The 21163-nt window shown below is 41.4% G+C and overlaps 1 protein-coding gene across 2 annotated transcripts in view; it reads left to right on the top strand.

The window, feature by feature from the left end:
- The window catches only part of HERC6 (HECT and RLD domain containing E3 ubiquitin protein ligase family member 6), a 52791-nt gene that overhangs the window by 7199 nt on the left and 24429 nt on the right, over nucleotides 1–21163 (top strand). For both annotated transcript variants that reach the window (XM_040624884.1, XM_040624885.1), the window contains exons 4-11: nucleotides 954–1181; nucleotides 2496–2593; nucleotides 3835–3962; nucleotides 5238–5374; nucleotides 6475–6542; nucleotides 15804–15925; nucleotides 16492–16551; nucleotides 19330–19423. In XM_040624884.1, coding sequence (XP_040480818.1) covers nucleotides 954–1181; nucleotides 2496–2593; nucleotides 3835–3962; nucleotides 5238–5374; nucleotides 6475–6542; nucleotides 15804–15925; nucleotides 16492–16551; nucleotides 19330–19423 — 935 coding nt within the window. The remainder of the gene's footprint in view (nucleotides 1–953; nucleotides 1182–2495; nucleotides 2594–3834; nucleotides 3963–5237; nucleotides 5375–6474; nucleotides 6543–15803; nucleotides 15926–16491; nucleotides 16552–19329; nucleotides 19424–21163) is intronic.

The following is a 21163-nucleotide window of genomic DNA, read 5'->3' as shown; positions in this document are numbered from 1 at the left end:
GCAAAGAGGATATAGCAGTGAACAAACCCAATACTTTGCTTTCCTGGAGCTTATATTCTGGGGGGTGTGTAGGGGAAGTAAGCCTTAAACACACAGACAAATAATTATGTCATGTAACAGAGGTAAGGGTATGAAGGAAAGTGAGGCCAGGTAAGGGGAGGGGAGCAAGTACTTGAGTGGAGGAAAGGAATCCTTCTCTTCTAAGAAAGGTGTTAGGGAAACTTGGTGAGCAGAGACCAAAAGAAGGGAGGGACGGAGACGTAACGCTAAGGCCAGAGGTATGATCCACGTGCAAAGGCAGTGAGGTAGCGGCGTGCTCAGCGGTATGCTCAGGAACAGCAGGCTCTCTGGAAACGTCTGAGATGTGTCATGGGGAATACTGGTGACCTGGGGCTTGTGAGCTGTGGTGAGAATTGGCCTTTTATTGAGTAAGACAGCAAATTCCTAGAGGGTTCAGTCTGACTTATTTTTTTTAAGAGAGCACCCCGGCTGCTCTTTGGAAAACAGACAAAGATGAACTCTGGGAGCCCAGTGAGGGGCTGTTGTAAATGTCCAGGAGAAAAGTGACAGTGGCTTGGACGCTAAGGTGGTAACCCTGGAGAGGTGAGAGGTGGTCAGATTCCTGACACATTTTAAAGATAGCGACTTTAGGATTTGCTAGGCTGATGGATGGAAAAGGAAGAAGGGAGTCAAGGATGACTCCAAGATTTCTGGTCTGAGCAGCTGAAAGACCAGAGTTGCCCTTAACTGGAGGGAGAAGAGGAGCGGATGTTGTTGGAAGGGACTTTTGAAGGTGTTCCTGACCATCCTCCTTGCTTTTAGTCAGAATACTCTAACCTCTTTTATCCCTATTTTAGTTATTTAAGACTTTTAGAGTGAGGGTGGTAGATTCTACTTGAATTTGGTATTCCAGTGTGCTTGCAATTCTGAATTTCTCTGCTTTATTTTTGTAGGTGGCCAAGTGTTTTCATGGGGAAGTAACAGCCATGGGCAGCTGGGCCTGGGGAAGGAGTGCCCCTCCCAAGCCAGCCCGCAGAGGGTGAGGTCCCTGGATGGCATCCCCCTCACTCAGGTGGCTGCAGGCGGGGCCCACAGCTTCGCCCTGTCTCTCTCTGGAGCTTCATTTGGCTGGGGAAGCAACAATGCAGGGCAGCTGGCCCTCCGCCAGAATAATGTCCCAGGTAATGAGATAGCCTTCTTCTTGCAGTAAATCATTCTTTCCAGTTGAAAGACCAGCTCTGCAAAGGGGACTCTCAACAATAAGAGCAGTGATTCCCAAACTTTGTGATACATTAGAATCACCTTGGGAGCCATCTTAATTTTTAACTGCCACTGTAATATATTACCACAAACTTATGGCTTCAAACAACACAAATTTCTTATCTTATAGTTCTGGTGGTCAGAAGTTTGATGCAGGTCTCAGTGGGCTAAAATCAAGGTGTCAGCAGGGCTGTGTTCCTTTCTGGAGGCTTCGGGACAGCCGAGTAGGGGGTGGGGATGGGCACTGCACCATTGTCTTTTCCCCCTTCTAGAGTCCACCTGCATTCCTTGACTCACGGGCCCCTCTTCAGAGTCAGCACTGGCTGGCGAAGTCTTCCTCAGGTCACGTTACTCTGACAGTGATTCTTCTGCCTCCCTCCTCCTCAGTTAAAGGACCCTTGTAATTACATTGCGCCCACCCAGATAATCCAGGTTAACCTCCTTATTTTCAGGTCAACAGATTAGCAACTTTAATTCCATTTGCCTCATTAACTCCTCTTTGCCCTGTAACCTAACATATCCACAGCCTCTGGGGAAGGACACAGACGTCTTTGAAGCCCCTTATTTTGTCTACCTTAAGAGCATTTAAAAATCCCAGCGCCCAAGTTAGACCCCATACCCAGTATCAGAATGTCTGGGGATGGAAGCCAGGCATCGGTCATTATGAAAGATTCCACAGTTTATTCCAATGTGCAGCCAAGCTTGCGAACCACTGGATTAGAAGACGCTAACGGGAGAAACAACCAGTCCGTCCGATAACCCTTAAACAAACTCACTGCGAAGTCTTCCCCATGCACCCTATCCCTCCTCTGTTCACTTCTTTACATTCAACTAACATACACTTAGTCAGCACTTACATCTCCTTTCACTTAACTCTGTCAACATGACGTCCTCTAATTGTCTCAATTATTATTGCATGTTTGCAGAACACCTACTATGTGACAGAAATGAATATAACATAATGGCAGTGTTATTGGGAATAAAGGTCTTAAAACTTACCTTCCTAGGAGAATAGCCTTAGGCGTTCCAGAAGATTAAATAGTTTTCAGAAATCGATGCTAAGGGACTGTTTTTCTTTCTTTTCCAAAGCAGGGCCTTCCCCCTCTGTTTTATAATACTTCTGAGTGTTGATTTTAAAAATTATGTTAACGAATTATAAGATGATAAAAATATTAAAAGATGTAAAAGCTCATGAAATCTGAGTCTTACACTGTAGAGATTCTGCTTTCTTTCAGTAGTACAAAGCCACAAGCCTCGTTCAGTTGGTGCGCTGAAGAATCTAGGCGTGATTTATATCAGCTGTGGTTATGAGCATACCGCAGTGCTTACCCAGGTAATCTAAAATGCTTTGCTATTTTTTTTTTAATTCCTGAGAAATGGTACCACAAGGTACATGTACTGACTGTTGTTGAAGGCAATACGTGTATCAATATCTCAATATATCCATTCAATGTACAAATATCTAAAGAGGAGAAATGAACCAAATATAAACCATGACATTTTCAAGATCCTAAAACAGAAGCTAATTTCAGCTGTAGGAAATATTTTTAAATACCCACTAAATTAGATTAATGGGGTGCCTGTTTGGCTCAGTTGGTAGAGCATGCAACTCTTGATCTTGGGGTTGTAAATTCGAGCCCCACGTTGGGTGTAGAGATTGCGTAAAAATAAAATCTTAAAAATGATTTAAAAAACGATTAATAGAGGAGCTAATCCTTTTAGCAATTATTCATTCATAATGTAGTTCTACAGATGAAAATTACTGTAGAAGCAACAAAGTAATTTTTACAGGTTTCAATAACCCAAATTAAAGACTAGAACCTACTTTGTTCCATTTCTTGCTTGGCACAATTACGAGCCTGCCTTGTAAATGTTTGCCTCCTCTTGTAGTGGCCAAATAGTATATTCCAATGGGATGGATTCTCTCCATAGCCAAAAGGAACAGACTTGAAAACTATTTGTGTGGGAAATGTTTATTTAAACACTAAATGAATCACTGACCTTTAGCTCTGAAATGAATAATACCTTGTATGTTAATTAATTGAATTTAAAAAATTCATATAAGCTAAAAAAATAAAAACTAAATATCAAAAGTAATTTGTATTATTTACTTAATTATTTTTTATTAGAGAGAGAGTATGCATGCACATGGGTGAGGGGGTGGAGGGCAGGGGCAGCGGGAGAGGGAGAGAGAGAGAACCCCAAGGTCACCTCCCCTTCTCCCCCCACCACATGCACTCTATCGCTCTCTAAAAAATAAATCTTTTGAAAAAAGATTATTTTCAGAGAAATGCTCAAAGAAATAAAGCAACCCTCTACTTAAATGTTAGTGTTACTCTTGAACCAATTAATTTGTCTATCCATTCATTCTATAATGAATGCCAACGGTTTTTCACATTTAACGAGTTAACTTACGTTTACTACTAGAAAGAGTAAATGTAAGACCCCTCCCCTTCATATAAAGCTTATATTTCACATAGTGCTCTCATACAGTTCTCTGATGATACTTAATCTTCAAGTTTTTAGTTACTTTTTAAAATCTGAAATCGGTCTGATTCCTTCTTTTTCAAACAGACTGGGAAAGTGTTCACATTTGGAGGCAATAGCTATGGACAGCTGGGACACAGCCCCACGGCTGAGAAGGAAGGTCCACAACTCGTGGAAGGAATTGATGGCCTAGTTTCACAGATAGATTGTGGAAGGTAATGGGCTAGTTTTTTGTTTGTTTGTTTGTTTGTTTTTAGTGTGAGTAGAAATATACTTATAAATAAATAAAAAAATAAATAAAATATATTTTATTACTTAGAAATGACTCCTCAGGACAGCCCTCCCAGGTCCTCTCCTTTTTCGGGCGCTTTGTACTATGTATGGTTCAGTAAACTTTGCTGCTCATCAAAAAAACAAAACAAAGCAAAACAAAACTCCTCAGTAATGTTCTCAAAGCTCTAAGCCCAAAATATGTGTCTACTCTTTTTATAGATCATTTTCCTTTCTGAATTTACTTCTTTCAAATACAGTTTAAGTTTTCTATTTTTTCTAATTTATTCTAGACATTTCATTTATTTAGTAAGAATTTATTGTAAGTCTACTGTGTATAGACCACCTTACTAGGTGCTGGGGGTTGGGAGGAGGGTTTAAGATAAAAATGGTGGTGGGGCACCTGGGTGGCTCGGTTGGTAAGTGCCTGACCCTTGACCTGATCTCGGTCGTGGCACTGAACCCTGCATTGGGTTCTGCACTCAGTACAGAGTTTGCCCGAGATTCTCTCTCCTCGCCTTCCCCCTCTGCCCTGCCCCCTGCTCCTGCACACACGCAAGCTCACTCTCTCTCTTAAATACATAAATTTAAAATAAAATAAAATAAAAATAATGGTGTTTGCCTATTTGTGTTGATAAGACAAAATTTAAAGTATTCTCATGCAAATAGAAGAGAATACGTATTTGCATATGCATTCAGAGTTTTGCATAATCCAATTATGAGGACACTGAATATTATCTACCCAATTCATAAAAAACAAAGCTTACATTTAAAATACAAATGGTATGGGATACGGGGGTGGCTCAGTCCCTTAAGCATCTGCCTTTGGCTGGGGTCATAGTCATAGGGTCCTGGGATTGATTCCCACATCGGGCTCCTTGCTGAGCAGGGAGCCTGCTTCTCCCTTCTGCCGACTTCCTTATGCTGTCTCTCCTTGCTTGTGCTGTCTATCACTCTCTGACAAATAAATAAAATAAACAAAACAAAAAAACACAAATGGTAGAAAAGACCCATCAATAATATTCTACTTTTAAGGTTGGTAATAAGTTAATATTCACCTACCATTTGTTTAGTCACATCGTTTGGTACCATCTCACCTTGACATTATGATAAGGCATCTGGGTACTTTGTATAAGATAAATCTGTTATTTTGTGTCAGGAGACATCATCTTTCTCAAAAAGCGAGTACCTTGGTCTTCATTATATTCTGTCTCTTGCAGTTACCATACCCTTGCATATGTCTACACCACTGGAAAGGTAATGTCTTTTGGTCGCGGACCAAGTTGCAAAAGCAGCCCAACTCATCCGGAGGCTCTGACAGAGGACGTTGACTTCACCTGCCCGATTTCTGCTAATGGTATGAGTGGTCCCACTAATCTATGATTTTTTTAATTGATGCCACTGGAGGAGAAATATTATTTCTCTTCTTTTCACAAGAGTACATAGACTGTGGTTCTTTTTGTACGGTTATTTTAAATCTCTACAATATGCATCTTTTCTTATGCGATGATTCCTGGAGAATTTAGTAATTTTTTCTAAAGATTAGGGTAATATGAAAAAGATCCCAAGTCAATGAACTATCAGAAAGATTCAGCTTTATATATTTAATCAAACTTCTTCTAGGGGCATCTGTCTGGATCAGTCGGTGGAGCATGTGATGCTTGATCTCAGGGCTCTGAGTTTGAGCCCCATGTTGGGTGTAGAGATTACTTAAAATCAAATCAAAAACAAACAAACAAACAAAAAAACCCTCTTCTAAAGCACATCACCCTGGTTTCATTATGCAAGTGCATGAAAACTTAAAATTTTAAGAATATACAACATGTAACCTGATCAAAATTAATCTTTTATGGTACTTGTAGTCAAAATTCATCTAGAAGATGGGGCGCCTGGGTGGCTCAGCCGTTAAGCATCTGCCTTCGGCTCAGGTCATGATCCCAGGGTCCTGGGATCTAGCCCTGCATCGGGCTCCCTGCTCGGTAGGGAGCCTGGTTCTCCCTCTCACACTCCCCTTGCTCGTGTTCCCTCTCTTGCTGTCTCTGTCTAATAAATAAATAAAATCTTAAAAAAAAAATTCATCTAGAAGAATATAAATTGCCAATAAATAAGCAAATTTAGCTTGGTACTATATCAGATTTTATTTTAAAGATTTTATTTATTTTAGAGAAAGAGAGCATGCACAAGAGCATGGGGGGGTTGGGGGGTGGGAAGCAGAGGGAGAGAGACAGCAGACTCCATGCTAAACACAGAGCCCAACATGGGGCTCAGTCCCAGCACCCTGAGATCATGACCTGAGCTAAAATCAAGAGTCAGATGCTTAACCGACTGAGCGACCCAGGCACCCCAATATATCAGGTTTTTTTAAAGACTATTTTTTTAGAGCATTTTAGGTTTATAACAAAAGATTTCTTTTTTTACTTCTAAATACAATAAGCATGAATTTATACTTTCTTTAAGACCTTGCAGATTTTCAAGTCAAACATATTTTTGCTGGAACGCATGCCAATTATGTGACAACTTATCAGGTATCTATTATACTTTCTGTTTCTTTTAAAAATATTCTTTAAAAAACACAAACAAAACAAATAATCATTTTTTTCTGTCTAGATTTCAGAGCAGTGTTTCAAACATTGTATCATTTATATGTATTCAAATTTTTTACTAACATAAGAAGATCCTCTGTTAGGGGCGCCTGGGTGGCACAGCGGTTAAGCGTCTGCCTTCGGCTCAGGGCGTGATCCCGGCATTAGGGGATCGAGCCCCACATCAGGCTCCTCTGCTATGAGCCTGCTTCTTCCTCTCCCACTCCCCCTGCTTGTGTTCCCTCTCTCGCTGGCTGTCTCTATCTCTGTCAAATAAATAAATAAAAAGTTTAAAAAAAAAATAAGAAGATCCTCTGTTAGAATGCTTCTTAAAAAATATTCTGTAATTTTAGGGGTGTCTGAGTGGCTCGGTAAGTTGGGTATTCGACTCTTGGTTTAGGTTTGGGTCTTGATCTCATAGGTTGTGGGATGGCCCTGTGTCAAGAGGCTCCATGCTCAGTGGGGAGTCTGCTTAAAAGATTCCCTTCCTCCACCCCTCCCCCCACTTCCTCACACACATTCTTTCTCTCTGAAATGAGTAAATAAATCTTTTTTAAAAAATAAGGTATAATCTCTTTAAAAAAATATCCTGTAATTTTCACTTCCTTCTAAGAGATGAGACCCTCAAACCTAAATGCATTGCTTTTACACTGTTTATCATTAAGTAATATTAATGATGATAATAACAGCAGTGATTAATATTAATTGTAGTCATCATGAGTTAGGTACCAATTAAAATACTCCAAGTCAATTGACACATTTAATCCTCGTGTCAACTCCAATTGGCATTATTTCCCCCATTTTACAGATGAAAAAAACTGAGTCTCAGAGAAGTAGACTTACCCAAAGTTGCACTGCTAAGAAGTGGCAGAGCTGGATTCAAACCCAGGCAACCCAGCTCTAAAGGTTATACCATTATCCACCATACTGTAGTACCCTCCTAATTGTTGACAGAGAGGATTTTATTATCCTTTTTCTGGGTGAGTTCTGAAATGCTTGTAGGGAGACAGAAGTATACAGGCATACCTCATTACATTGGGCTATGATTTAGTGCATTTTTTACAAATTGAAGGTTTGTGGCAACCCTACATTGAACAAATTTATAGGCACCATTTTTCCAACAGTATTTGCTTACTTCTTGTCTCTGTGTCACATTTTGGTAGTTCTTGCAATGTTTCAAACTTTTCCATTATTACTATATTTGTTATGGTGATCTGTGGCCAGTGATCTTTGACGTTACTGTTGGAATTGTTTTGGGACACCATGAACCATGCCCATATTGGATGGTGAACCTAATCGATAAATGTGTGTGTTCTGACTGCTCCACCAACTGGCTATTCCCCTGGGTCTTTCCTCCTCACGCCTCCCTATTTATTCCCCGAGACAAAACAATATCTAATTAGGCCAATTAATAACCCTACAGAGGCCTCTGAATATTTCAAGGAAAGGAAGAGTCACATGTCTCTCATTTTAAATCAAAGGCTAGAAATAATAAACTTAGTGAGGAAGGCACATCGAAAGCTGAGAGAGGCTGAAAATGCATCAAACTGCCAAATTGTAAATGCAGAGGAAAAGTTCTTGAAGGAAATAAAAAGTGCTCCTCCAGTGAGCACACAAATGATGAGAAACCAAAACAGCCTTATTGCTGATATGGAGAAAGTTTTAGTGATTTAGACAGAAGATCAGACATTCCCTTAAAACCAAAGTCTGATCCAAGGCAAGGCCCTAATTCTCTTCAATTCTATGAAGTCTGAGAGCGGTGAGGAAGCTGCAGAAGAGAAGTTGGAAGCTAGCCGAGGTAGGTTCGTGAGGTTTAAGGAAAGAAGCCGACTCCATAACACTGAAGGGCAAGGTGAAGCAGCAGGTGCTGTTGTAGATGCTGCAGCGGGTTCTCCACAAGATCTGGCTAAGATGGGGGCACCTGGGCAGCGCAGTCGGGCAAGCATCCAACTCCTGATTTCAGCTCAGGTCATGATCTCGGGGTTTGAGATCAAGCTCACCATTGAGTCTGCTTAAGATTCTCTCTCTCCCTTTGCCCCTTCCCCCACTTGCATGCCCTCCCTCCCTCTCTCTCTCTTTCTCCCTCTCTAATAAACAAATAACATCTTTAAGAGAAAAAAAAAAGATCTAGCTAAAATGATTGATGAAGGTGGCTACCCTAAACAAGAAATTTTTAATGTAGATAAAACAGCCTTCTATTGGAAAAAGATGCCATCTAGGACTTTCATAGCTAGAGAGAAGTCAGTGCCTTGCTTCAGTGCTTCAAATGACAGTCTGACTATCTTGTTAGGGACTAATGCAGCTAATGACTTTAAGCTGAAGCCAGCGTCCACTGACCATCCTGAAAATCCTAGAGTCCTTAAGAATTATGCTAAATCTACTCTGCTTGTGCTCTATAAATGTAAAAAGAAAGCCTGGATGACAGCACCTGCTTATAACATGGTTTACAGAATATTTTAGCCCCTTGCTGAGATCTGCTTAAAAAAAGTTTCCATTCAAAATACTGCTCATTAACCATGTAGCTGGTCACTCGAGAGCTCTGATGGAGATGTATAATGAGATGAGTGTTGTTTTCATGTCTGTTGACACAATATCCATTCTGCAGCCATTTGGTCAAGGAGTCATTTTGACTTGCAAGTTTTATTATTTAAGAAATACATTTCATAAGGCTATAGCTGCCATAGATAGTCATTCCTCTAATGGCTCTGGGCAAAGTCAGTTGAAAACCTTCTGGAAAGGATTCACCATTCTAGATGCCATTAAGAACATTTGTGACCCATGGGAAGAGGTTTAAGTGCCAACATGAACAGGAGTTTGGAAGAAGTTGATTCAAGCCCCCACGGGTGACTGTGAGAAGTTCAAGACCTCCGTGGAGGAAGTAATGGCAGATGTGGTAGAAACTGTAGGAGAACCAGAATCAGAAGTGGAGCCTGAAGATGTGACTGGATTGCTGCCATCTCATGATAAAACATGACTAGATGAGGACTTGCTTCTTATGGATGAACAAAGAAAGTACCTTCTTGAGATGGAATCTACTGGTGAAGGTGCTGTGAAGACTGTTGAAATGACAACAAAGGACCTAGAATATTATATAAACTTAGTTGATAAAGCAGCAGCAGGGTTTGAGAGGACTGACTCCAATTTTGAAAGAAGTTCTCCTATGGGTAAAGTGTTTTCAAACAGCACTACATGGTACAGAGAAATTGTGAAAGGAAGTGTCCATTGATGTGGCAAACTTTAATGTTATCTTATTTTCAGAAATTGCCACAGCCACCCCAACCTTCAGCAACCATCACCCTGACCAACATCTTCAAGACAAGATGACAACTGTAATCAGCAGAAATATTCAGACTCTCACATTCACTGAGAGCTTAGACTAGCAGTTTTTAGCAATAAAGTATTTTTAAAATCAAGATACATACATTGTTTGTTTAGAGATGATGCTGTTGCACACTTGATAGACTACGGTATTGTGTAAACATAACTTATAAGCACCAGGAAACCAAAAAATTCATTTGACTCACTTTATTGCAATATTCACTTTATTGTGGTGGTTTGGAACCAGACCCTCAATATCTCTGAGGTCTGCCTGTACACAGTTACTTCCTAATTTGTACTTTCCCTCCTTCCTTCCTTCCTTCCTTCCTTCCTTCCTTCCTTCCTTCCTTCCTTCCTTCTTTTAGAGAGAGAGACAGTACACATAAGTTGGGGAGGGGGCAGAGGGAGAGGGAGAGAGAGAATCTCAAGCAGACTCCCCACTGAGCATGGAGGCCGATGCAGGGCTCCATCTCATGACCCTGAGATCATGACCTGAGCCGAAATCAAGAGTCAGATGCTAAACCGACTGAGCCACCCGGGTGCCCCGAATTTGTACTTTTTTCTATTTTCAGGAATGTTTTAAACTTGATATCCATATAGACTCTTGCCATATTCTCTGGGACAGAAAATGGTCAGAGGCAGAGGTTTCTGTGCTGCTGGGGAGAGTGAGGAGATTGTACTTGGTTGCTCTGTCACAGCCATCTAGTTGGCAGGTACCTCCTGTGTCTCAGGCTCTGCTCTTGGTGCTGGGGATAAAAGTGAGTAATACAGACAAGGCTGGTCTCATTCTTGGCATTTGGATTCTTCAGGGAAGGACAGGCGATAAATATGTAAATGCAAAATAATTAGATTGTATTAAAGAGCGGTAAGTTCTCTGAAGCAAACAAAGTGAGACATGTGAGACTGAAGAAGTGGGCTTCTTTAGAAATGTCAGTCAGCAGGGCACCTGAGTGGCTCAGTCAGTTAAGCATCTGACTCTTGGTTTTGGCTCAGGTCATGGTCTCTTGGTGTCGGGCTCCCCTCTCAGTGTGGAGTCTGCTTGAAGATTCTCTCCTTCTGTCCCTCCCCCTACTCACACGTTCTCTCTTTCTCTAAGATAAATGAATAACTTAAAAAAAAAAATGTCAGTCAGGGAAGACCTCTCAGGCTGGGACAGTGAAACAGAGACCTGAGCCATGCTTAGATCCAAAGAAAGAGCGTTCCATGGTCGCCTGGGTGTCTCAGTTGTTTGAGCATCCGACTCTTGATTTCAGCTCAGGTCATGATCTCAGGGTTGTGAGATCGAGCCCCTCCACAGCCTCTACACTCAGTAGGGCATCTGCTTCTCTCCTCTCTCTCCCTCTGCCCCTCCCCCTGCTCGCACTAAGATAAATAAATCTTTATTTATTTTTATTTTTTAAAGATTTTATTTATTTATTTGACAGAGAGAGACCGCATGAGAGGGAACATAAGCAGGGGGAGAGGGAGAGGGAGAAGCAGGCTTCCCACTGAGCAGGGAGCTTGATGTGGAGCTCAATCCCAGGACCCTGGGATCATGACCTGAGCCAAAGGCAGATGCTTAACAACTAAGACACCCAGGCGCCCCATGAATAAATCTTAAAAGAAAAAAAAAAGAAAGAAAGAAAGAGTGTTTAGGTAGAGGGAACCACATATAGAGAGGCCCTGTGGCAAGGATAAGTTTAGCATGTGTGAGGGACAGAGAGGGCCAGAAGGGCAGAGCATAGTAAGAAAGGGTGAAGAGTTACATGAAATGGAGGCTAGTAGGTGAGATGGGGTCAGTGTGAGTAGTCCTTGGGAAGGAGATCCGGAGCCTTAGCTGGATGTCCAAGTCTAGAGCTCAGGGAGGATGTCAGCACTGGAATATAGGCATGGTAGTCGTGAAAGTACAGACAGTACTTAAAGTCAGGGTCTGGATGAAAGGTCACCTTGAGAGAGGGTAAAAATGAGAAGAGAAGGGGGACAGAATCCAGTCATGAAAGACTTCTCCATTTAGAGGTCCAGCAGTGAGGAGGGGCCAGAAGAAAAACTGAGAAGGGCCAGTTTCTGAGGTAGGGGAAAACCAGGAGAAGGTGGTTCATCAAGATAAGAGCAGAACGTATTTCCAGAAGGAGGAAGTGGCTAATCCTGTCACATACTGCTGAGGGGTCAAGTAAGACGAGCACAGAGATGATTTTTGACAGTGATCCCATTCAGATGGAGAAAACGATGGTACATGAGAAAGAATGAATATTTGCGGAAGCAATGTCCCACAGTAGGAGAGGTGAGGCAGCATCCCATCTGTGTAGAATGTAGGGGCTTGAGCAGAAGTATTTCTTTTATTCTAATAAGGAACAGTGGAGGTGAGGGTGGGGCGATGGTGGAAAGGTGCCTGATGGCTTCAGTTTTCACTGACACACAGGGCAAGGTCCTCATCTGGGATTGAGTGAGAGAGAAGGAGTGTTACAGGTTTAGGAATAAAAGGAAAGTGTATAGTAGTTGTCTCAGAGAGTGAGAAAGCAAATGTTATGGGAAATTACTAAACAGTGTTGGGTGCCCATTTAGGGTAGTAGGACTGAAAGTGAAATCAGTCAGTACAGTTGTACGATTTTCTCCAGTGAATGGATTAGATTCAGTTTTGCTTGGGTTCAAATTTGGAGTAATCCAGAGTTGATTTTAACCGCAGATGGAATTTTGCTAGGTAAGTACAACAGGAAAGTGACAGAGTAGAAAGACTTACTATAGCGCTGACCATGGACTCTAAGCTGGGTAAGAATGAGGAGGTGATGAATAATGAACAAACAATAGGGTCAATGGATTGGAGATCCTAATGGTCTCAAAGAATGTTGGAGTGGGTTCCACTCTAAAGTAAGTGTCTTAGTGCTCTGCCTGCTAACAAAACACTATAGACTAGGTGGCTTATGAACAGCAGAAATGTACTTCTCACAGTTTGGAGTCTGGGAGGTCCAGGATCAAGGGGCCAGCATACTCAGTGTTTGGTGAGGACATGCTTCCTTGTTTATAGATGGTTGTCTTCTTGCTGTGTCCTCACATGGCAGAAGGGGCAAAGAGCTCTCTGGGGATCTCTTATAAAGGCACTAATCCCATTCATGAGACCTAGTCACCTCCTGAAGGCCCCATCTCTTAATGCCATTGCACTGGGGGTTAGAATTTCAACATATGGATTTTGGGGGAATACATTCAGTCCATAACATTCCCCCCCCCAAAATTCAAGTCCTTCTTGCATGCAAAATACATTCATTCTGTTCCAACAGCCCCCAAAGTCTTTACTCATTCCAGCACCAAAGAATGTTAGATTGAGAGTTTCACTTTAAAGTAAGGGAATCAGAAAAAGATGTATGATGACCAGAGAAGAGAATGTTTCTTTTCTTTTCCTTTTTTAGATTTTATTTATTTATTTGAGAGGGGGGGAGGTGAGAAAGAGTATGAGTGGAGGTGGGGGGAGGAGGAGCAGAGGGAGAGGGAGAAGCAGACTCCCAGCTGAGCAGGGAGCCTGATGTGGGCCTTGATCCCAGGACCCTGAGATCGTGACCTTACGCAAAGGCAGACACTTAACCGACTGAGCCACCCAGGCACCCCTGAGAATGTTTCTAATAGAAATTTTAGAAGGTAAAACAGTTATTGATGATTAGAAAGCATAGAGTATTACCTAGATCTAGGGCAGTGATTTTCAACTAGGAATGATTTTGCCCCAGGAAACATTTGGCAATTGCTGGAGACATTTTAGGTTGTAGTAACTGGAAAGGGGCAGGTGTGTTGGGGTGCTGTCGGCAGCATCTGATGGGTAGAGGCCAGGGCTGCTGCTAACATCCTACAATGCACAAGACCCTCACGACAAGAATGATCTGACCCAAAATGTCAATAGCATCCCTCTTGAAACCCTGATCCAGGACATGGGTAGTTGAGGCAGAGCAGAGGAGAAGTGTGGAGATGAGATGAAGACTTGAGAGATCAAAGTAGGAAATAAATCATGTTTATGAGTTCTGTAGTTACCAAGAATTACAGGAAGACTGACGGCAAGCATGGCAGTGCCGAGGAGACAGCAAGGTACTAGAGTTCTCAGTGTTGAAGAACACTGGGAGACGATTACATCAGAGGAGCTGGGATTTTGAAGAGAGTAGAAGAAATGGTATGTAAGTACCAATAGGGAGCACTTCATTGTCCTAAGTTTCCAGCCATGTGGGGAGAATAAAAGCTTTCTCGTGATTGAACTAGAGGGGACACCCAGGGCTCAGATCAAGAAGCTGAAGGGAACTTCAGAAGTCATGGTTACACATCTTTTTCCGGAGGTCTTTATTTAAGCATTAAACAAAAATGATGAAAAGTTTCCTGACTCATGGGGTGCCTGGCTGGCTCAGTTCATAGAGTATATGACTCGATCTCGGGGTCTTGAGTTCAAGCCCCACGTTGGGCATAGATAGAGGTTACTTAAGGGAAAAAAAAAAAAGAATTTCCTGACTTATTACAAGTTCGTTGGAAGCAGAGGTATAACATGGAGCAGAGCACTAATGTCTTTGGAAGGCTATATTAAAAGATAGGTTTTTCTTTCCATACAGTGATTTCTGACACCTCTCACTGAGCCATTTGGTTTCAAGTACTGTACAGAACCATGGTTCTCAAAGTGTGGTCCCTACACCAGAGCAGCAGCATCACCTGGGAATTTGCTAGATGCAAATTCTTGAGCTCCACCCCTAAATCAGAAACTGTGGGGATGGGCTCAGCGGTCTATGCTTTAGCAAGATCACCAGGTAATTGTGTTGTATGCTAAAGTTTGAAAACCACTGATCTAAAAGTAAAAAATCTATGGGTGATTAGAAGGGAGAAAGAAACTAGTATTTACCGAATACCAACTATAGGGGCGCCTGGGTGGCTCAGTTGGTTAAGTATCTGCCTTTGGCTCAGGTCATGATCTAGAGTCCCCAAATCAAGCCCCGAATCAAGCCCCGAGTCAGGCTCCCTGCTCAGTGGGGAGTCTGCTTCTCCCTTTCCCTCTGCTCCTCCCCCCACCCAACTCATGCTCACTCTCTCTCTCTCAAATAAATAAATTCTTTAAAAAAAATGAATATCAAACTATAATCCAAAGGCTTTGTATACCTAATATCATTTAATTTTAACAAGAGCCCAGAGAAGTAGGTAATATTATCTCATTTTTCAATTGTAGTTAAATATATATGTATTTATATATATAGTAAAATTTTCTATTTTAACTATTCTTAAGTATACAATTTAGTGGCATTAATTGCATTCACAATATTGTGCAACCATCACCACTTTCCATCTCCAAAACTTATCACCCCATACAGAAACTCTGTAACCATTAAATAATAAGTCTCTATTCCATGAACTCCCCGGTCCTGGGTAATCTCTAATCTACTTTCTACGAAGTTGCCAATTTCATTTAAGTGGAATCATAAAATATTTGTCCTTTTGTATCTGGCTTATTTCACTTAGCATAATGTCTTCAAAATTCATCCATGTTTCAGCGTGTATCAGAATCTCTTCCCTTTTTATGGCTGAATATTCTCCTGCATGTGTGCCCCACGTTTATCTGTTGATGCTGTCACTGGACACCAGCTGTTTCCACCTTTTTGGCTATTGTGAATAATGCTGCAGTGAATATTGGTGTAAAAGTATCTGGTTGAGTCCCTGTTTTCAATTATTTTGTGTCATTCCATTTTTAAATGACAAAACTAAGGCTCAGACCAAGCACAGTGGCCAAGGCTGGGAACTGGAACAGCCCGGCCAGTGTGAGGACATAACTCCTCTCACCAAACCCCACATCAGAGAGGGCGGGGCCTACCTGCCCCCTGTGCCACAAGCTTTGCGGTGTTATTTATTCCTCAGCATGTGGGTATGTTTTCCTGATCATTTTTTTTTTCTTCCATGAAGGATACCAGTTCCACAGATGTTTCCAGGAAAATCCTGCCAGAAATAAGCCAAATTACCGAGTCCCTGACAGAAAAATGGATAGCAGTGGCAAAAGGAAGCGCTGAACATGAAGTGGCTAAGAGGTAGCTCCGTCTGATAAGTTATAATTCACTTGTGTTTGGTTTTGAAGAATGGGGTCATTTTATCCTAAACATAAGACAGAGGGTTTGGCTTTGCTGTGAAGGCATGTGCATTTTAACCATGATTCTCTTGTACCACCTCGAAGTGTGAAGAAGTCCCTGATGATCTCATTCATTCGTCATTTACTTAACACAACTATACTGAGGACATACAGTTCCCAGGCACCTTGATAGGCACCAGAGACGCAGGAGTGAATCAGAAACATTGGTGTCTCGCAAAGCCTTCACTGAAGTGGACTCTTTTGTATCTTCATAGTTTATACTCTGGGGCTCCATAAATTTCTGTTTCCAGAAGGATGGATTTTATTTAAATCCATGACGTGGTAAAATCAACTATGAAGGGTTTTCGTGAGATTTATCAGCACAAAGTGTATCCAGAATTTGGAAGACTCGCAGGAGCGTAGTTGTTTTCCTTAATGATTCCAGGTCACCAGCTGTATAATTGGACGTAAGAGGAGGCATGTTTTATAGTACGGTACGACTTAACACTTGTATTGTTACTTTTACAGTGAAATTATGGTGATATTTTCCTCTCCTGCTTGTCTGACTGCAAGTTTTTTAAAGAAAAGGTAATTTGTACATGAGATTTACCTTCATTTAAAACACTGGGGGGAAAACAACACATTGAGAAATATTTAAAATGAAATGTTTCAAGTCAGTCATTTTAATTTGTAAATTATGTTATCTATGAACAAAAAGTCCAACGTAGAAAACTCCAAAGGTTGTTACAGAATTCTCCCATTTTGTAAAGTAATTTTCTGCGAGACCACAGTAAGTTGTAATTCCTAATTCACACTGTTCACCTTCTCTGCCCTGCCTTCCTCTGTTACCTGACTAAAAGGAATGGTGTTTTTTCCAGGATCTTTGTGTCCATGAGTGATCATTCTTTTTTTTTTTTTTTTTTTAAAGATTTTATTTATTTATTTGACAGAGAGAGACAGCCAGCGAGAGAGGGAACACAAGCAGGGGGAGTGGGAGAGGAAGAAGCAGGCTCATAGCGGAGGAGCCTGATGTGGGGCTCGATCCCATAACGCCAGGATCACGCCCTGAGCCGAAGGCAGATGCTTAACCGCTGTGCCACCCAGGCGCCCCATGAGTGATCATTCTAATGTTACTTTAGTACTCAGAGGCCAAGGCAGCACTTTGCAGCTCTTTTTGTGGTGGGATCAATAGGGGAATAGATCAATAGGGAAAATAGATTCTATTTATTTTATCTTGAACTAGGTTCACCACTACAGAGGAGAATCTAATTTCTCTTTTTGGTGTCTGATCCAGTTGTGTAAACAACTCTCTTGTGACGTGCTCAACATCTGGTCTTGTATTTCTTCCCTTCCCTTTATGCTTTACAATACTGTGCCTGGGAACTGTTAAGAGATAAACTAAGGAATATTAAATATTTCAAGATTTATTTAAGCTAATACTGATTCAAATGGGGCAGCACCAAACTGAAGTGGTTAGGAGCGCTCCACCAACAGGAGCTAGAGGAAGGACTTACGTAGAGAAGGTGCAGAAGCAAAGAAAAGAAATTAATTGATCGGTTATAGCTCAAAGCGTAGTTGGCTGTTTGTGACTGGTTGTCCTAAGGTTTCGATTTCATAACTGAGGTATTTACGGGCTCAGATTTTGTTTTGCTTACGTAGGCCCCCATAGGGGGCCACCCCAGTGGGGTGAGCCACCCCAGTGTAATGGCCTCCTTGTTTAATTTAACAGTATTTAAGGGAGAAGGAGCACTTAGGCTGCCCTCTGCCTCCTCTGGAAGCCGATGCTCTGCTGGTGTGTGTGCAGCAGATATAACTCAGTCCAGTCCTCCCCCACTAGGTGTGGTCTCATCCTTCCCTGCTGAGTAGGCCCCAAGCCGCCTCACAGATTCTGCCTCACATCTTGTGCCCCCCCTTCCTGGCCAGGAGGTGGCACTCAACCCGTGTCGCAGGTATTCCTGGGCTCTGCGCAACCCCCAGTTGTCTCACTGGTTTTCAACCAAGCTGTGCGCTCTCAGTCACTCCTTAAGGGGACCGGAGGAACTGTTGAGCCCAAAAACCTCACCTCGGAACCAGAGAAACCCAGGGAAGCTAAATGCCATGGCTTCCCACTGGCAGCCCATAAGGCAGTGTCTTTCTAGAGTCCAAAATGCATCCCGATTCATCCCCACACATCCTGGTCAAGGGTGAGAGAAGAGAAATCAGACACTGCTTCCTCTACCTTCTTCCTCTCCCATTTGCTTTCTTCTTGTCATCCTTCCTGGAGAGAAGTGAGGGACAGGGACTCTGCCAGTCAATGTTTCCTCTTTCTTCCCTTCTCTAGTCTCAGGCTAAATCCTTACAGCAAATAGAATATTTTCCACATGAAGAATATTATCTTTGTAAAGTGGACAAGTATCCTCCCAGGAGTGACAAACCTCAAGGTCTGGTTTTAAGATGCCAAAGCCTGCAGAGGTCAATATATTTTAAGGGAAGATTTATAATACCTTGAGTACTTGCATTAATATTTTAGCCCTGGTATTACTGTTGATCCATTAATTCAGCAAGCATAAAATGTTTCTTGATAGAAGATTATAAAACAAGTCATTTGACCGATGCAGTGTCTTCAGATGTCACCAACACAACCCAGGAAAGCACAGCACCTAGACAAAGCTTTCATAGTGTTACTGAGGGGAAGGCCAGGTTGGCATTTATCAAGAATTGGCAGTTTGGTTTAGGGCCGGTCTTTCAGTTTGGGAGGCGGAGGCTGGGGGCTTGATTAGGACTGGGAAAAGATTCAATGATCCAGGATGGTTGGAAACATCAAGGCACTGACTTTGAGGCAAGAGATTCAAAGAATCTTAGGGCATAAATTAATGCTTTCCATTGAGGAGTTAATGGGTCTTTTCAGGAAGTTCCTATAATGCACAATCAAACCACTTGCCTGGGTCTAGGGTATCTGGGAATAGTGAAGTCATGCTAATGAAACAGTGGAGTCCTAAAGTAATGTAGATGTAGATGGTAAGGTGTGTGTGGGGGGGTGGGTAGGTTCAGTTCTCAGTGTACGGGCTGAGTGTGGTGGTAAAGGGCTTCAGTTCTCAGATGCAGCATGTCAAATTTTGCTATTATTGCAGCCCACACTTGTAGCCACTTTAGAGATAAAATTGTTACCTACTCTCTTTTAGGAGAATAGAATATAAATTTTATACAATTTTTTTTGTGCCAAGTAAATTATTTATTTTGAAAGGAGGCAAGCTGTAAGAAAAAAATTTATATCTGCTAACTAATAAAACAATAAATATGTATGAAGTTTAGAAATATTATTTTCCATCTGTTTATGTGGGTTTTTTGTTGTTGTTGTTTGTTTTTTTACATTTCTTGTATCCAAAGAGAATCTGTAGAAACGATCTCCATTGATGTGGACTTACAAAAGGCAAGAGATACCTTCGAGAAGTTAACAAAAACAGAATGGATTTCTTACATGGTAATGGCCAATATTTACTTGAGAAATAGAGCAACAGATTTTCTTTACAGGAACCATATGATCGGAGTTTAATTTTGTTGGGAGGTGAGTCAGAGGGACTGTGTGTGATAGGGGAGGGGGCGAGTGTTCATGATGAGGTTACTATATTCCAGACACTGTATTAGATGCTGGCACTTTTTTATTTTTATTTTTTTAATTTATAAATTATATATTTGGCAAATGACTCATATCCAAAATAAATAAATGATTTTTGTAACTCAGTAAGAAGAGAAATGACCCAAATTTAAAAATGATCAAAAGATTTGAATGAATATTTTACCAGAGAAGATTTATGGATAAGCACCTGGAAGGATGCTTAGTACAATTAATCATTACGGAAATGCAAATTAAAACCACAATGAGGTATCACTTCACATCCACAACAATGACCATCATCATAAAGACAGACAATAACAAGTGTTGGTGAGGATACAGAGAACCTGGAAGCCTCATTCATGGCTGGTAGACACGTAAAATGGTGCAATCTCTTTAGGAAACAATTTGGCAGCTTCTCAAAAAAGTTAGACATAGATTTACCATATGACCCAACAGTTTTACTGCTAGGTGCTTATCCAACCCAAATGAAAACATATGTCCACACAAAGGCTTCTATGTAATGATTACAGCAGCATGTTCATGATAGTCAAAATGTGGAAACAGCCCAAGTATTTATCAACCAGGGTGTGGGTAAACAAAATGTGGTGAATCCATACAATGGAATACTATTCAGCAATAAAAAAGAGAGCTTAACATCTCTCATAGGTGACCCTCAAAACATTATGTAAGTGAAAGTAGCCAAACATAAAGATCACATATTGTTTGATTCCACTTACATGAAATGTTCGGAGAGAGCAGATCCATAGAAATAGAAAATAGATTAATGTTTGCATTGGGTGTATAACAGGAAATGTGGTAGTTGAATAATGGCCTCCCAAGATGTCCATATCTCAATACTCAAAGTCTGTGGATGTGTTACCTTACATGGCAAAAGGAATTTTGCATAGGTCATTAAGTTAACAGTCTTGAGATGGGGAGATTATTCTGGATTATCTGGATGGGCCCAATGTAATCACAAGAGTATCTATAAGAGAAAGCGGGAATGTCAGAGTTAGAGAGATTTGAACATGTTGTGTTTCTGGATTTGAGAACCGAGAAAGGCCAATAGCAAGGGAATGCTAACAGTCTCTAGAAACTAGAGAAATGAAAGAGATGGGATTATCCCTGTAAGAAACCACTAGCCAGAGAACAGAGTCTCCCTTCGAGCTTCCAGAAGGGATGCAACCTTGTCAATATCTTGATTTTAGTCCTGCAAGACCCATTTTGGAGTTTTTAAAAATTTTTTAATTTATTTGAGAGAGAGAGCGCACAAGCAGGCAGAGGGGCACAGGAAGAGGGAGACACACTCACTGCTGAGCAGGGAGCCCGACGTGGGGCTTCAACCTGAGCCAAAGGCAGACGCTGAACCAACTGAGCCACCCAGGCGCCCCTCATTTTGGACTTCTGACCTCTAGAACTGTAAGATGACAAATTCATGTTTCTTTAAACCACTAATTTGTGGTTATAGTAATTGTTAGTATGGTTAGTTAGTATAGTAATAATAATACATAGTATAGTAATTGTTATAGTAATAATAGAAAATAGGGCTAAAGCCTTTAGGGAAAAATCTGTTTCTTTGCCTTTTCTTGATTCTAGAGGCTGCCT

The sequence above is a fragment of the Ursus maritimus genome, unplaced genomic scaffold (assembly GCF_017311325.1).
Source record: "Ursus maritimus isolate PB19 unplaced genomic scaffold, ASM1731132v1 scaffold_8, whole genome shotgun sequence".
Taxonomy (NCBI): domain Eukaryota; kingdom Metazoa; phylum Chordata; class Mammalia; order Carnivora; family Ursidae; genus Ursus; species Ursus maritimus.
The sequence above is the reverse complement of the archived record's forward strand: the minus strand, read 5'-3'. Positions and strand labels throughout refer to the sequence as shown.